Source organism: Branchiostoma lanceolatum, chromosome 10, assembly GCF_035083965.1.
Source record: "Branchiostoma lanceolatum isolate klBraLanc5 chromosome 10, klBraLanc5.hap2, whole genome shotgun sequence".
NCBI classification, from domain to species: domain Eukaryota; kingdom Metazoa; phylum Chordata; class Leptocardii; order Amphioxiformes; family Branchiostomatidae; genus Branchiostoma; species Branchiostoma lanceolatum.
In genome coordinates, this window is record NC_089731.1 from 2,285,972 (window position 1) to 2,304,262 (window position 18,291).

General features: G+C 42.0%; 3 protein-coding genes across 3 annotated transcripts in view; 1 reads left to right on the top strand and 2 right to left on the bottom strand.

The window, feature by feature from the left end:
* Nucleotides 1-7,260, top strand: part of LOC136443976 (ATP-dependent DNA/RNA helicase DHX36-like) — a gene marked incomplete at its 5' end in the record, with an annotated part of 70,427 nt that extends 63,167 nt beyond the window's left edge. Inside the window, 4 exons of the mRNA XM_066441362.1 lie at nucleotides 4,598-4,718; nucleotides 5,181-5,255; nucleotides 5,500-5,577; nucleotides 6,021-7,260. Coding sequence (XP_066297459.1) covers nucleotides 4,598-4,718; nucleotides 5,181-5,255; nucleotides 5,500-5,577; nucleotides 6,021-6,191 — 445 coding nt within the window. The remainder of the gene's footprint in view (nucleotides 1-4,597; nucleotides 4,719-5,180; nucleotides 5,256-5,499; nucleotides 5,578-6,020) is intronic.
* LOC136444123 (U6 snRNA-associated Sm-like protein LSm4) overlaps nucleotides 1-18,291 on the bottom strand; it is a 178,407-nt gene that overhangs the window by 69,115 nt on the left and 91,001 nt on the right. The window lies entirely within an intron of this gene.
* LOC136443974 (bifunctional purine biosynthesis protein ATIC-like) lies at nucleotides 7,087-18,266 on the bottom strand. Its single transcript, XM_066441361.1, has 17 exons — nucleotides 18,178-18,266; nucleotides 16,973-17,099; nucleotides 16,454-16,530; nucleotides 16,009-16,075; nucleotides 15,660-15,748; nucleotides 14,982-15,133; nucleotides 14,361-14,517; nucleotides 13,900-14,025; nucleotides 13,178-13,285; nucleotides 12,778-12,863; nucleotides 12,490-12,579; nucleotides 11,725-11,853; nucleotides 11,202-11,294; nucleotides 10,909-10,982; nucleotides 10,353-10,521; nucleotides 8,634-8,729; nucleotides 7,087-7,843 (listed from the first exon to the last, which is right to left on the bottom strand). The coding sequence occupies exons 1-17, from the start codon at nucleotides 18,194-18,196 to the stop codon at nucleotides 7,724-7,726; spliced, it is 1,779 nt and encodes a 592-aa protein (XP_066297458.1). The 5' UTR covers nucleotides 18,197-18,266; the 3' UTR covers nucleotides 7,087-7,723.

Sequence of the window (18,291 nt, forward strand, 5' to 3'; positions counted from 1 at the left end):
CCCAAAAAAAGTTGGTTACGCAGCTTGCGTTGACATGAGTGCGGCGGGACGATGGTGTTTACGTTCGCGGTTCTAAAAAAGAAAGACAAATAAGAGATTGGCAATAATCAGGTTTTGGGTCATACATGTTGAAGACTAATTGATTTTTTCAGCGTAGATTTCGTTGCCGACCTCGGACACTTTTAATAGTTTTATCACTGCGTTTCGGGCTCCTGATCCCGGTCAGAGACTGGGTGGGACTTTCATTGCTCTACGACGACCAGACTTGTTAGATTGGCATTTACTAAAGGTTTTGTCTGAGCGAAAATGGCATCATGGTCAAGGATATTGATCCGTTCTTGATTTTGACGCCGCAAAATCGTCATGCCAATTAGGAGATTCCAATGTTAACTTTCCCCCCTTATACGGATCAACGTAGGCTGGTAAGAGATCATATTATACTTTATAGCAGAAAAATATCAGATTTTACCGAGATCGATTTCTGTCTTGCACTTGCCGCCCAAGACGGTCATTTTATGCAGTAATGAACAACTCCCTTTAATCACCTGTAAAAACTCGCACGCCGACGAGAAAGAGTCAAACACGCCCCTGTAGATCCCAGCCTGATATTTTCGAATTTTCACAAGCATCGATACGAGCATTGCAATTTTGTATCGGTTCCATTTAAAAACAGTTTTGACAGAAATAGAATACTAGTTGATCGACCAAAGTTGGATTTTCGAATCTCAAGGTTTTAGGCTTGCGCTTGCCTGTGTCCGCCGGCTGAAACTTCAGTAATTTGACACAGGGCGACGGCGGGTCTTCGTACACACGTGCTGACTCATGATCAATAGCGAAGAGTGTGTGTAACATATCGATAAGTAATAAAGATAAGTAATATTAAAGAGTATCGATAAAACAGGAATGTTATTGTACCCTATGCCTAGTTGATTTAGAAAAGTAAACAACGACTCTCATCCACTGCGACAGTAGAGTCAGTCCCCCCAGCCTGGCTGTTGCTATGGTTGTGATTGACAGTACACATGTCGGTCCTCTTTTATCGGGTCGGACGGATGTCTATAATCAAAGTCAATACAGACGTGCAAAATGTCTCTATCGTGGGCTATGTGATAGTATAAGTAAGTTAGAAAAGTTCTGATCAAGGATTTTTGACTGCGAAATGAATACAAATGGCGGGAGCTACTGGAGTATATATTTATGGATAAGTTATTTACGTTGATGAAGGCTATACGCTATCAGGCCTTATGATTAATTAAGTTAATACGAATACAACAATATAGTGAATGAATAGACATCAGTAGCTACTTTTCTAAGCTATGATTCAGGTTTCTATCTGCCGGCTTCCGTGGAATTACACTGCTGGTCGTCGAGGATGCAGCTGGGCGACCAACAAGACCTACCTGTTTCCGTCGGAGCTCTTGGGCCGTCGAGGGTGCAGCTGGGCGACTAACAAGACCTACCTGTTTCCGTCGGAGCTCTTGGGCCGTCGAGAGTGCATCTGGGCGATCAACAAGACCTACCTGTTTCCGTCGGAGCTCTTGGGCCGTCGAGAGTGCATCTGGGCGATCAACAAGACCTACCTGTTTCCGTCGGAGCTCTTGGGCCGTCGAGGGTGCAGCTGGGCGACCAACAAGACCTACCTGTTTCCGTCGGAGCTCTTGTGGGCCGTTCATGGTCATCGGATCGACTCAACCATTCCACAGGGAATACATTAAGCGTTTCGACGATTTTAAACGTCTTGATCACATCAAGTACAGATAGAAAGCAATGATTGCTGAAATGTTTATCATCATTTCTTGATTTCAAAATGATGGTATGAAACAGACACAAAACACAAATGTTGTTTTCCTTTCAAAGTTCCGTTTCATATCTGTTCAAACTGTGTTGGCGCTTGTACTTAACGTAACTAACATTAAACTTCTACTATGTAAACTTTCTAACATGTTTGACAACTGTTATGGGTTGTTGAAGGATGTTTCCTCTTCACTTGTGCTTGGTTTGTTTGTCAACAACACAATGTCATGTACATTGTACACACTACGTCACAGCATATACAGGGGTGACGGAAGGTAAGTTTATACCAGGATCATCGATCATCTTTGGGCAGCTACTGTTCCAGGAGTGGGACATTTTTGCGACTGGTGAGACAACAGCCAAGGCGCTGCTAGAGGTATGCTCCAAAATCTTTGGACCCTTCGGGTACTAGCTCGACCAAGTTTATAACATCATTGGTTCAACATTTCAGTTGTAACTAATTGCTCATTTTTGGTAAGTTACTACAGAAGTAACATTAGCTTTTAGTCGTGATTAGTTTGGTTTGATAATTACGACAGACGGTAGGTTACTTAACGTATGTTAGTAATAATTCAAAGAACATGAACGTGTTAGTGAATAGCTGTTAGTTGGATGTTGAAATAGTTCCGTTTACAGTCAAAGTCAAAAACCATGAAAAAAAGACAATTCCACACAAAATAACTGGTAAAATAGTTCGGCGATGGTCCAATTCGGCGAATAGTATCACACAGTTAAAAGCGTGCCTCCAAACTTCCGGGGAAATTTTATCTGAAAAAGAAAACAATAACTAAAAATTAAAGCATTTCAATATAGTACGGGATTCATACGACAATATTACCACATATACTAGTACTCAGATCGCGTGGATCATTTACACCCACACCAAGCTAAATTTCGATTTCTCCGAAACTGTTTATAGAATATACTAGAACAAACAATGAAAAAATAAGTACATGTCAACACAGGGCGGAGAAGAAAAAAAACAACGTTCAGAATGCTATTACAATCAGCGCGGTCCGCTTCTTTGAAAACATGCCGTCAAAGAAACCGCGCCTCGCCGCCCATGTGTCAATCAAACCAAGGAGGTTAACCTCCTTGATCAAACTGAGCCGTGCACGAATCCACCTGGGGTCTGGACAAGACCAGTTCAAGTTACAAATTCGGGAGGTTCAATTTTTGCTACAAATTATTCCACTGGTATCTGAACAAGTTACATACTCAGTACACGCGTAAAAAGACCATCATATCTATCTATTTCCGACCGCAATGATGCAGATCTCATGTTTGCACTAGAAATCCTTAATTCGACAACATGACGCCAACATGACAAAGGAACATGCCCCATGCCATGGTGTTTGCGCGTCGTGCGTCAAACTTTAGGAACCTCCAAATTTGCATAAACAGGTCACGTTCCAGTTTTCAATGCGGAAGCGGGTTCCCACGATAGCGGTGCGGAGCTTCCAGCTCGAACACAGCCCGAAGGAAGATAACTGCAGGTCAACGCTTGTCAAATAGACATGCCTCTCGTGTGCCTTGTGTACCTTGTGTACCTCCAGGACTTTGCACGACTACAGGAGCCGTACGGGTCATTCCCTGACGATCATTCCGATAGCATTTTGTTCGGAGCTCGAATTTGTTATTGTTATGCTAAGATAGTTTATCTTTGCCGGAAGATTACCAGACAAACACAAATTATTCTTTTTACAGTAGCGTCTACAACGATTAATCGTACACTCTTCATTATGAGTACAAGTACATACGGTAATACCGCTACCATGTGATGCCATTTTCTTCGGGTGGCCCTGACGCTAGCCGCGGCAGCGAGGCGTCCGCGTCGCATCATCGGACACATCATGATTTGCGGTGTTAAAAAATTATGCATTTTTTTATGAAATATAAAAAAATACATCTTGGTGGAATGACGCCACTAGTGTTTATTTGTTCTGTTTTTTATACCGTATGTGCTGCAGAGTCGACTGTCTCTAAGTGTTGCCAATTTGCTCTAGAGTCCGCTCGTGAAAATTGTTGCAAAATCTACCCGAAACAACGTGGTGCAAAGCAGCGCCGGTGCGCGGTGCGTTCTAGATTGAAGGTCTCACACTGCAGATTGGGCTGCGGGACAGACCGAAGGCCCGCGGGAATAACGCAAAACCCCGCGGGTGTACACGCAAAAACCCGCGGGGGTACACGCAAAACCCCGCGGGTGTACACGCAAAAACCCGCGGGGGTACACGCAAAACCCCGCGGGTGTACACGCAAAAACCCGCGGGGGTACACGCAGAAACCCGCGGGGATACACGCGGGGTTTGATGCATAACCCGAAGACCCCACTGTAACTGGTGCAGTATGAAATCAGCACCCTGACTGTAGTGTATTCTCTATGTACATTGTTAAAAAGTTTCTTTAGGGAATACGATGTAGTTTCAAATAATGCTCAATATTAGACATCATTTGCTGTAACCAAGGAGGTTTTAATCTATTAGATCTATATAAAACCTCCTTGTTGTAACACATCAATTTGTCATGCTTCTGTGTGGTATGATATGTTAAAGGGCAGTGAATCTACTACTTAGCTAAGATACTTTTTATTAGAGAATTAAAAAGAACTAGACTGAGAAATAGACTGAGAAATAGACTGAAGCTGTCGACCGTCTTCAGAGACGACAAGAGCCAAAGAGAGAAAAAGAACTAAAAGAAATGTTTTATTATTAATGAGACTAAACTTTTCTTCCAACACTATAAGAGAAATTGGGACTTACCCCAAATTTTCGGCAACATAAAAGAAATATTTTCTGTTTTCCAGACCGCCTAAACTGGTGACTAAACATGAGAAGGTTCAGCTCCACCCCAAGTCTGTCAACGCCGATGAGAAGTACTTTGAGGACGGCTGGCTTATCTACCACATGAAGATGAAAACTACTCAGGTGAGGAATCTTCTTAAACACCTGTAGGGAAAGTTGTGGAACACCTACTACATGTATAGTGAAAGTAAGATTGGTGGCTGATTTATGATGATAGTAATTTCATTTGCAAGTTCTTGCCCGAAGGCTAATTGCAACATGAAACAATACATAGCAAGGGTATACTGTACAGATAGTGCCAGTTAACATGTGACTAGTAGAACACATGGCTATTCTAAAAACTACTACGGAATCATATGAAAATGAAAACTAGGTACGTACATATAGGATGTGTCCAACATTTAATTCTCTCCCAAACAAAATGCTATACATTGTAGCAGTGGGGATTGTACCTTTGACATGGGGGCAATAATTCTTTGTTATGTTTGATTAATCAGGCTTTGATATTTTTACATTGTATTTCTGCCAAGGAATCAAATTCCTGTAGTTTGGCTTTAGTGACAAATTTTACCTTCTTTCTTGCAGGTGTTCCTGTATGACTGCACAATGATTTCTCCCTATCCTCTGCTGTTCTTTGGAGGAGACATCACCATACAGAAGGTACAGGCATTACTCTATACAAAGGTATAAGGTTCAAAGTTCAAATGACAAGCTAGTCTAACGCTTCTAGCTGACAAATGATCTTAGATTTGAATGATTGTGACAGTTATGTGAGTATATTTGAAATGTAGACATTGTGGCCATGTCAAACTTTCTACTGACAGGAACTGTTTTCTGCATGAAAAACGACAACATTCAAACCTCCCCAAACTTTTTAATAAAACCAGTACCTGCTAACTTTCAGGACGGTAACCAAGAGACTGTTGCCGTTGACAACTGGATCGTCTTCCGTGCTGCTACCAGGACTGCCAAACTGGTCAAGGTGATTAAAATGTCATGTTTTTTAACCTTCATCATGCTGAGTTATATGTATCTGTGAAGCAACAGCAAGTTGGTGGTGTGGTGTTGCTTAAAGGCTTAGCTGAGTGTAGGGCAGACCCAGAAGAAAGGCACATGAACCTGTATGTAGTCTAGGATACTTGTATAAGTTTTGTTGACGGTAATAAAATTTTGAATTTTTACCCACAACAGCTTTTTATGACTTGAATGCTTAGTCTTGGGGTTGAGATGGACATTGGCCTGTGAAGCAATATGCATATATTTTTGACAAATATTTACACATTCGAGACGAACACTCATATAGTTACTTTGTGAATGAATCGAGAAAAAGGTTTCAAAGAAGTCGTAAGGATGGCAAAGGGCCCAATGTTGTAAGTAGATACATGTAGGAAATGAGCTTAGATTTCTTTATCTACACATTCACAGGGTCTGAGACATGAGCTGGACACAGTTCTACAGCAGAAGATCACCCGACCTGGAGCCATCAACTGGGATGAGAGGAGCAAGGAGGGACAGCTGATGAGGGGTATCATACAACTCATAACTACTGAGGACTCTAGTCAGGATTATGAGGATGACTATGACAGCGAGGATTAAAGCCATCATAATGTGCATACCTGTATGTGAAGCTTTAGTGACAAATGAACTGGAGAGACAAGCAAGGCCAGCTGATGAGGGGGATCATTCAGCTGATCACTACTGAGGAGTCCAGCCAGGACTATGAGGAAGACTATGATAGTGATGATTAAAGAAACATAGATATTGAACATTATTGAGAAGAGTAGGGGTGACCCGGTGTGCTTGGCCAAAAATGTGTGCTGTGGCGAGGCCGCTGTGCAGTTGCACAAACAGCCCGAGAATATACCTGAGGTCCCTTCGGGGATGTGGGTCACATTTCATTGAACAGTATCAGTTGGCTACGGCACAGGCTACATGTACATTGTACTTAATGTTATTCTAGAGTGGTGGATAGTCATATTCAACAGTAGAGGGTACTTTACTACTATGGATGGGAAAAGCAAGGATGATAATGACAGCAATGATAAAACCTAGATATTAAATGTACTTAATGTTATTATAGTGAATGCAGATAATTAAACCATTGCACAATGTGTTAAAGACTATGATAATGCGTTTTGAGCTCATCTTGCCAACATTCAACTCAACTAAGGACTCAGGATTATGATAGCAATTATTTAGATGATGCAAATGTTAAGTTTGTGCACTTTGAATCTTCTAAATGATGAATGAAGTGCACCAATAGAAAACAGCTGGTGAGAGGCATTATCACTATAGAGGACTCTAGTCAGAATTATGAGCAAGATTTTAGTGTCAATTAAACCTAAGATGAAACAATGAATTCCATCTACACGTATCTGATTTCCACACCTATCAAGTGTAATTCAATACTGAATGTGGTATTGTCTGTTTGGTGTATACGTGTATGTACATTATCACTTCTACATGATTTAAGAAGATGACATGTCAATGCACACTGACAAGCAATGTTTCTATTTTGAATAACATCCACAATTCTTGCCGTGGAATCTTCTACTGTTGCACATACAACATCGCAGTTGTTAACGTTGTTCCAACACTGCTTGGTACACATGTATGGTCTTTGACTCTTAACATTGCATTGTGCATTAAACATAGCTTAACTTTTTGCATTGTGTTGTTCAAATCCTTAACGTCTATGTTTTACCAAGCCAGGACAATTTGCCACATTGATCTTTTGGAATTCACAATAAAATGCATCAAAGTCTACAGTTAATGTTAGTGTATAAAGTAGGCATATGCTTTTTGAAACAGTTTTCATAGTCAGAAATATTGTGCAGCAAACATCTAATACTGTATACTGCATTGGGACAGGTAAATGTTAAGTATAGTCAATATTCAGCTACTTTTCTTGTGGCCCCTCAGACCTTGCACAGTAGACTGACTGAGTAGAGGTGCAGGTAGGGGTTGTGTGGTGGCACATGGAAAATTCTGTTTGAGTATAATACTGTAAATCTTGCCATAATGTTGCCATACATAATATGCTAAGAAATGATGAGAAAGCTTTTTCATCTACGGTACATTATTAAGCAAAGTTGATGTTCTGCTCCTTTTGTTGCTGCCTCTCCATGTTAGTGGTGGAAGAGTCGCAGGTTGGTGTGCACCATTGTGATGAAGTGTTCGTCGCACGCCTCGATCACGATCTTGTCCTGAACCGACCCCACCGGGCTGGCGATGTACTCAACTCCGCTCTGTAGGGGCACATGGGAAATTCAGTTTATTCTATAGTTACTGTTAATCATGATATGTTCATGGTGGTTTCGTTTGAGCATTTACCTCTCCCTGTCAAATCATGATACAGTATGTGTTTCATTATATGATTTCTGTACTATACAATTTTTAAAATCAATGACTTAAAACACCACACTATAGAACTTGACAGTATCATGACAGATGAATTTGTCTTTTTTTTAAAATCCTCCCACACCATAATAGATGTATATGGCGGTGCCCATCTCCGTTTCATAGCCCTGGGGCCACACTGTGGTGCAATCACTACAGCAGGGGGCTAGTCCACTGGCAGTGGAGTGTGTTTAACTTCCATACTGTTTCAGAAGTATGTACCAATTCTTATAAAGTCTTTGGTATGACTCAATGCGCCTCTTGTCCAGAGGTGTCCTACGTGGGGCTTGAACCCCAGTCCTTCTGGTCCAAGTAATTTGAACCAGATGTGGCAGAGTAGCAAAGGCGCAGACCACTAAACCACAAGGACACCCAAATGAATTTGTATATAAATGTTTTTACTGTGTTGACCAAGACTGGACCTCTATAAAGAATTAGGTACAGGACCTGGTCATTCAAAGACCTGCCATTTTTTGAAAGTTTCATTCTTTTCTCACTTTGCAGTAATGAAAGAAAGGCTTACTGCCAGTTCCACGTTTGACACAACTTTTAACTGGGTGGAAGAAGTGTCATGTTGATTTTGTTACCCATTTACACAAGCAAGAAATACATGTACCAGAGGAGAAGACTTCTCCGTACCTGGTGTCCTCGATCGATGTTGTCACGGAAAGGGAAGAAGGCATCGGAGCTGAGAGCCACGCCCTTCAGCTGGGAGATCCACTGGCCTCGCTCGCTCTGAGGAAACAAACAAACAAACATGATGAATACGCCAAAAATAATTACTCAAGCAACTGGATAAGATTTTGAAACAGTCAGACGTTTCAGACAGTATCCACTGTCTTTCGTCAGTGACTAACGATAGGACTGAGAACACCAGGTTTTATACCAAAACTCTGAATATATATGTTAAGACATCCTAAATTGTCTTTAAAACTACTTCAAGACATCCTAAATTGTCTTTACCTCATTAACATATCTATTCAGAGTTTTGGTATAAAACCTGGTGTTCTCAGTCCTATCGTTAGTCACTGACGAAAGACAGTGGATACTGTCTGAAAGGTCTGACTGTTTCAAAATCTTATCCAGTTGCTTGAGTAATTATTTTGGCGTATCTTATTACCTGGATGTCTAACCTTCATCAACGAAACATGATGAATGATTTTTATTCGTAAGGAACTCGCGGGCAAACATGCCCGAATTACGTCCTTATTACATGGTCTATGCATTAAAATCACATAAAACAATGACTTGCAGTTCACTAATATTGTATTGATATGACGAAAAACAATTACGCAGTTAAAATCTATACTTAAGCCCTGTTATACAGCCGTATTGCACAGTGGAGGAAAGAATTACTGAGTCTCTTAGTACGGGCTTTAGGAACACTTATTCACTAGAGTACCAGAGCCATACCTCACATGCACTCACTATGAAGAGGTATGAATGTACACATAAGGATGACTTTACAGTTCTCTATACAACTATTCAATGTAGGCACTTGGAAAAGTTGTTGCCCAATCTTTGCCAAGGTAGTTCATACTTCAAAGCTTTAGGATGAAGAATTTAACATCAGATTCAGAGTACTATAAATATATGATGTAAGTATCTGGCATCCTACAACAGAAAGTCACAGTTTTTCATGTAAACCTTACAAAGTAAGAATTAACATTACTGTAAATGCATTCAAGTTTGCATGGTTTATATTTTGCGCTGAGGGGAAAGAGTGTTCGCTGTGGTTTTAAGTTCGCGGCAGTGCTATAGTCACATACAGTTACAGTATTGGACAAAAATGTTAGAGGCGGTTTTAACTTCGGGGTGAAACGGTCCCCGCGAATACATTTCTGCATTTACAGGGGAGACTAAAGGGTTACAATAAATGGCAGTAATGCATGTAGCCCTATGGGGAAGTTAAGAAAAAGAAGGTGTCATTATCTCAGGAATCAAAACATCAGACTACAATAACTTACCCTCAAATACTAACCAGTTATGTCAACTGTCATCAGATTCATCCCTGACAAATTCCATACGGCTATTCTCCAGATAACCCCCCCTAATCAGAGCCCTTGGATAGGTCCTACAGGCTTCAAACACCCAGTTGAAGACCATCCCACTATATCAGGGGGGTGCCAAACCCCACGAGGTAGAGAAAGACCATTTATTTCAACTAATTCAGCAAATACAGAGTCTATCCTACCACAGCCAATCTTTTATTGCCCAGATTTCACAAAAAATCCCACCAAAAAAGAATCTTCAATTGTTTAAACCACGTTTTTTACTTGAGGTCTCTCATCGTGGGGTCTGGGCGCAGGCGCAATCCCTTTAGTCTCCCCTATAGTATTCAAAGGAAAATCCTTGTACCTCCGTCAGCTGCTCTGGTGGTTTCACCAGGTTGCTCTCCCACGCGGAGGTCTCCATGTCCTCTCCAACCGTCCCATTCACGTACACGTCAATCACGTTCGACATCTCCGCACGCTTCACGCCTTTCTTGAAGGTCATGTTCAGGACCTTGGGGTGCTGGCGGAGCCACCTAGAGGCAGGGGAAGGAATTGCAGGTCAACTTTTATTCTCACAAGGATGTAAACTGGTGACACAGCAGTCTGCCACTACATGTATAACTTTTGTATATCTTTTAACATTAAGGTTCCTTCTTATCTACAATGTACACTATGAGGAATCTTATTGAGAATCATCTTTACCACTGTTTGCTACTGCAAATCTTAAAATCTTTTGCGGTTTTGTTTTTTGTGGGTTTTGCTGTAATCTCTGCAACGAACATTTCTGACACCGCAAACATGCATTTCCAATGTATTAATTACTACAGTTATTGTGCTACAGAATTGTTTCAACTGTGACCCTTTTCCCTTTCTACTAGATGAATTTACAGTATCAGTATCATTATGATTTTAAATGTTACCAGTTGTTGGCCTTTTCCCCAGCCAGACGCATGCAGTGGATCCTGGACTGCTGCCCGGCGCCGATCCCAATCACCTTTAAACAATAACACAGCAGGAAAAACTTTATTGCACAACAGTTGTACAAGATACAGCCTGAGTGTATGGCATCTTCTGCTACATAAGAACAATTCTACAAGACTAATCTACCTTGCAAAAAGACTAGTATGGGATGGGACTGTCAATGTGATACAAACTGCAAGAGAACCTGAAGAAACTGCAGTGAAAAACACAGAATGAAACTCTTAAGTCCTACCTGCCCGTCCCGTGCATAGCAGACAGAGTTGGACTGGGCGTACTTCAGAGCCACGGACGCCACGATCAGATCTCGGACAGCGCTCTCTGGCAGCTGGTGTGGAAGTGAACAAAGCTTAGACCTCACACAAACCATGATAATGAGCTTACATGTACATGTACATGTACCTACAACACAACTATGGGCTGACATCCTTGGTTTAGCAATGGCTATGGTCTGAAATCAAACAAAGACTCACACAAAATGTTTTACTGCCTGTACTTTGAGCTTTAATCACTCATTGCCATGGTCATTTATTTGTTTGTTTGATTTTGCTTGAACCTCAGAGCTGTTTATTCAATATAAGCTCAAATCAGCCTACAGGCCACTTAATATTGAAGTCATGAGGAAGGAAGTAAGGGTCAGACAAAACATCTAAATTGTTCATTTTAATTTACCACGTGAAATGGAGGATAAAACAGGTGCTTAATACCAGGTCCTACACAGCTGCATACACATATTCTTAAGTAAACCTCTGACTCACATCCTTCCTCTTTGTGACGATGTTTGAGAAGAGCTCCTTGTTGATGACGGCGTCGTTCCTCTTCTGCTGCATCTGCAGCCCGTATAGCGTCCGGGTCTCCAGCTCAGGGGGGTCGTAGGTCGGGTCCATCTGTAACACACGACAGCTGTCAATCACTGACTGAGATACATTCACTGTCCTTGTCCAGCCACAGGTAAATGTCGTGGAGCATTCGCTTCTCTAGCGTAGATAGGAAGCTCTTGAAGAGTTTGGATCCATCTGGACAATGCCTGATTCTTTCGTTAGAAAGCGTATATATACCCATTAAAGTGCATTTACGACTTTGTGGGTACTAAAAAAAATTGTCACAGATCTCAAGCAAGGTAGCAAAATGGTTATGAAATTAGGCTTACAAAACCCCCATACACACCGACCTGCAGCACACAGTAGTGCTTACATAACCCCCAAACACACCCACCTGCAGTACACAGTAGGGCTTACATAACCCCCATACACACCCACCTGCAGCACACAGTAGGGCTTACATAACCCCCATACACGCCCACCTGCAGCACACAGTAGGGATTACATAACCCCCATACACACCCACCTGTAGCACACAGTAGGGCTTACATAACCCCCATACACACCCACCTGTAGCACACAGTAGGGATTACATAACCCCCATACACACCCACCTGTAGCACACAGTAGGGCTTACATAACCCCCATACACACCCACCTGCAGCACACAGTAGGGCTTACATAACCCCCATACACACCCACCTGTAGCACACAGTAGTTTCCTCCTTTCTTCTTCCTGAGGATCTGCAGGGCCTCCTCCTGGTAGCCGGGGGCGATGACTCCGTCTGACACCTGAAGGGAAAAATACCAAACTTTAAGGGATATTCATTTTGTCTAAAAAATCAACTCAGCTGCTGTATTGATCTGTATCTGTATTGGTAGAATTGTTTTCGGCCCAAGACAGACACTGAGGAACTACACACACTAACCCGCTGGACTATCATAGAATTCCAAAACAGTAAATAAACAAATAATGAACGTATGCAGTACCTCACGAGAAATGATTTTGGCTGTTGGGACGTCACACTCATCTGATAAAGCGATGAAGTCACCAAACGATGACATACGATCAGCACCTGAAATGGAGAGTAAAATACATGGACCAAGATAAAATATCATGCTGACAGATTCAAATAAAGGCAGAAGTTTATGCCAGCACACAAGCTGAAACAAATTGTCAACCTGGCCCCGCCAACCACCTGGCAGAGACAACGGCCTCCCGTCATTACAAGCCATATTAAAACATAGTCCAATTTTACATGGTTCAGACTCTCAACCACTCCCCCTCACCAACTATTTTTCCTCAGTCCCTTGAGTGGTTGCTAGCTGAGACCAAGTTTTACTTAACATTAAGAGCTAAAAGTAAAAGTTGTAAAAAAATTTCCTGTACCTCTTGCACGAGCGTACGCAGTCGCCAGCGGAGTCAGCTGGGCGTGCATGTCGTCCACCATGCACAGTTTGGCCTGGGTTTCACTCAGCTCCACACCAACAGCCGCTCCTGGGGGGAAACAGAAATACAGCAGGGGTTAGCATGTGTTTCTGTACACCCACAAATGGCCACAAGGTCTCGGCTGTCTATTGTATTAGTACTTACCCAGTACTGTAAATGCATTTAAATTCAAGTGATAGTGAGTGTGGTTTTTAGCCGGGGTTAGTCAGACTAAATCACTACAGTCCCTCCACTGGTCAGGTCCCTAGAACTCGGGGGAGGCCCAATCAGCCCGAAAGCGAGAGATCATGTAACATAGCCTACAGGAGGGGTCAGTTTGCATTTTTGTGCGCCCACAATACACTGGCTGTCCATTGTATTTGTACACTCAATCACTCATTCACTCACTATGATCCATTTCAACATCTGTTTTTATCCCGTTGTGTGAGGTTTAAACATTGTTGCACTTTAATTAACGTAATTGTTGAGGTTTAATGGCAGACCACCAGCTGCACCTTGCTCCCTCAGTTATGTTCCCCCATGTCTTGTCCTGTGTCTTTCACAATCTTGTTTTTCCAATGCTTGTATGAGTTTTCCCCATGGTTTGAGGTTGCGAAACTCCTGGTGGAATGCTTTGCACACCACAAATACACACAAAAAAAAGAAGACAGAAAAACACTAACCTGCGGGACTAACATGCTTGAAGGAGGCAGCGGCTGGGAGGTCCAAGGCTTGGCGTAGTTCCTTCACGAGCTGCCAGGCATTCAGAGCGTCGCACAGGTTGATGAACCCTGGAGATCCGTTCAGCACTGGAGGGAACAAAATAGGGATTTGTTATAGTGAAGAGATGTGGGCAGATCATTATCATATAAATATAGTATAATTATGCTTCTCTTCAGAAAAGGACGGCATGTTCTACTTTTTTTGTTAGGCCACACCAATTCAATTTGATGTTTTTTTTTAAGTCAAGAAAATGATGTTGAACTGAAAAATTAACAATCCAATGAGAAAGTCTGTATCTTGGTTCATGCAGTTTCAGGGGGTGATTATGGTTTAATTTTGAAGTCTTCCTAGACCTCTGTTACCATCTTGACTCCTTACGATTTATCAATTTTATAAAAAAAGTTATATCTGTTGTTTATACCTTTAACAGGCAGCTGCTCCAGAGTCGTGTAGAGCTGCGCAGGTTTCTGGTGAGGGTTCATGCCGTACCGCAGGGGCAGCTGGGACGTGCCCTGGCAGTACTCCTGTCGGAAGTAGTCCGAGATCGCCGCGTCGTACGTCGCTGTGTGGTTAAACGCCTGGGAAGGGAGGAACACAAAATGTACTGTCAATCTTGAAATGTCTGCAGTGAGCTTTCCACTGCGAATTCACAGAGAATCTGCATTTCCAATGTACTACAAGAATGTTTTAAACGTGAACACAAAGATAAATGAGATTACAGTATTACTATCACTATTCAGTTTTACTATTGGTTTTTCTTCATACTATTGGTTTTTCTTCATAATCTATTGATTAGTTCATTCAACTGATGACTACACAGTAGTAGTTCGTACTGATCTCAATTGTGACTTAACTTGGTAAATAAATTACTCATATCACTCCAGGGGCTACTCATGATCAATGTCATTTGCATCAACTTAAATGTTACCACAATAAAGCTCAGTATTACATCACAAAAAGGGTGTCGACTGACTTGATATTATAAATTCTTTTGAAAAAGATCAACAAAGAAAGACATAATTATCCAATCATACAAATGTACCTTAACAGCGAGAGTTTTCCTGGTGGCGGGCATGGTGTCGGACACTTCGCTCTGAGCCATCTCGGCGAGGATGGTTGGGTAGTCCCCCGGGTCGCACACCACGGTCACACGCTCGTGGTTCTTGGCAGCCGCACGCAGTAGAGTAACGCCACCTAGCAGACAGGGTAGGAAGGACAGGATCAGAAAAGGTCAATCTACAATCAAATACTGGTAAAAGAATAATTTTGTCAGAAATAAAAATTTATTACTTGAGGTTACACCAAGCTTTCAAATATTTTAGCCTGGGTGCCATCCTAGATAGTTTACAGGCGCTCCCATACTTCTCCCTTACCGATGGAGTATGGGAGGTAAACTAGCTAGGGTCACATTAGGGTGGCACCCAGGCTATCTTTTCTGGACTTCTCGCAAAGCCATACTAGGGGTTTTCTGCCATTTTCTAGTAATCTTTTTCTTGCAATCATTGTTTAATCTTTGTAAGCCTGGTGTTAGATCAACTTGTAAGTTTTAATCCTTGGCCAAAGTTGTATTTTACCAGTACATACTTACATATTACATGTATATTTGATTGTTGGACTACCTACAATGTAGCTGTTCTGGCATGCATTGATATATTCTAATCCTGTCCTCTATTCAATAATAGAAATCCTGAATTGAATACTGTTAAAACTGGAGTCCCACCGATGTCGATGTTCTCCACTGCTTCAGCCACCGTCACCCCCTCCTTGGTTACGGTGTTCACAAACGGGTACAGGTTACATGCCACCACCCTGGGGGGGAGGGGAGAGGAGTGAGTTGCCATGGGATAGGTGTTGTTGTTCTGGAGACCAAAAGAAACCTAATTTCATAAAAAGCTACAAAGATAAAAAATATTCAGTAACCTATACCAAGTTTACCAGATTTTTCTGCTTGAGTATCCATGGTACTCTCTATAAACTCAATTGTTTAAAAATAGTCTATCTTTTTCATTTACAAAGCCTGTGAGCCATTAGCTGTAAAAGTGTTGCCTACAACACAACTATGATCACACCTGATGCGCTGATATCCCTGTTTGTCCAGGTCAGCTTGGTCACTCTCAGAGGCACGGGCCAAAATTCCTGTAGGAATTAGAACATTGACATTCAGTAACAATTATTCATTACAGCGCAGGACATGAAAATCCAATTGATGTGTTTTGACAAACCACCAGTGCACTAAAACCAGCATCTGACAGGGGCCTATTTTTCCCTGTTTTGGGATCAATACCATAGTTTTATTTAAGCTTAGTTGATCTATTTTATTAAATTGCAACAGGCAATACTGTAAAATACATTAAAGCTTAGTTTAAACTTTAATGTTCCTAATCATATACAGAATGGCACACAGCTTTCAGAAATACTTTTCACCTACAATGACCAATTGACTGTGCCTTACCCACCCCCAAGAGGAATGGACTGTTCCTTTCCCCCCTGTATAACACATGGACTGTTCCTTACCCCCATGTACAGCAGGGTGCAGGGTCTTCACTCTCCCTCCCAGCATCTCTGGAGCTCCTGTGATGTCTGCCACATCCCTATATGGGCAACATGACCATATAAGATCATCAGTGAAAAGTGTGTATCACACACACACACATGGAGACACACACACACGCATGTATGCACAGACACACACACAGATGCACAGACACAGATGCGCAGACAGAGATGCGCAGACACACAAAGACACATACTCTGTGTGACACAGAAAGACACAGGTACACACACACATACATACACACACACACACTCAAAGAAACACACACACACACACTCAAAGAAACACACACACACACAGACAGACACATACACACACATGGACAGGCACACACACAGAAACACAAGATTTACTTGACAGGCATGCCAGAGTCCCTGATGGCCTTAATTAACTGTGCTCTCAGATGCTGACAGACACACACAGACAGACAGATACACAGACTGACCAATAGGCAAACACACACACACACACTAACTTACTTGACAGGGACACCAGAGTCCCTGATAGCCTTAGCCGTCCCCCCAGATGCTGCCAGCTGCAGACCCAACTCATGCAGGCCGCGGGCAAAATCCACCAGGCCAGACTTGTTAGACACACTCAACAGAGCTGTGGAATAAAATCATTGAAACTTTTAACATTGCAAACATGGTCATGTTATAACCTAAACCCAACCTATCAAAATCCACCAGGCCAGACTTAGATAAACTCAACAGGGCTGGGGGACAAGAAAGGTAAAATCACAAATGTGGTAATGTTTATTTTCTTTCAAAATTAAATAAACATGGTAAAGTTATAATAACTTTAAGCTAAAAAAAACAACCTTAACTAACCTAAATCGTGGGACAGTGTCCTACGGGGGGGGGGGGTGGCAATGGATACTAGACTATCCGCACCAGCCATAGTATAGGGAGAATATTTGCCAGGAGGGTTTGCACACAGGAATTATTAACCTTACCGCAGATTGACTCTACGGGCCGATTATTCCTTTTTGCTTCCGAATTCTACGATACGTACCCCTGTAGGAAGGCCTGATGGAGGCTTAATGGATACTGTTCCCTGACACCGTGGGATCTGCTTGAAGATTACTGGACTTTGTACTTAAATTTTGTAACCTACAAAAAATGCACCTTCTCAAATATGTGAATGTACAACATGGATATGTTTCCTAATTTCTTGACTAGAATAGCTCAGCATCTACTCAAGGACTGTTTCCTGAAGACTTCAGTGTAGAGACAAATTATCATTGTGGTAATTTGTACAATTAACGTTTGATTGTTTTACTGATTGATTTAGATTCATTGATTGATCTAAGTGTAACAATTTTCAGCTATAATTCAATTGCACGCAAGAAGATTAAAAGACACACCATTCTTTATGACATTGTTTCTCTAAATCCCTCCAACTTAGCTAGCTCGCCATGTGCCACAAATTATATCATTCAGCGGTCTAAACTGGAACAGTCCTACCTGACCGAAAATTCTACTCTACTCTACTCTACATGCCCCCCCCCCCCATCCCTTTCAATTTCCCACGTTACGTAACTCTACAATAAAACTCCCTATCCTCCCAAAAACCTTCTCAAAGATTCCCAGTTTTCTACGCCACCTCCCACGAAAATACTGGACGACGGAATCACTGATTTTACGTTCTAGACGCGAAAATTAGCAAGAACCTTTCCACCCACCTATTTCTTTTCCCGCCATGATGGACTAACAGGCACCCAACACGTGCACACAGGTCCGGAGTGTTCTGTTGCAGAGGCTCTGGTGGAGGTTTGTCGTATTTTGTATCGTATCGT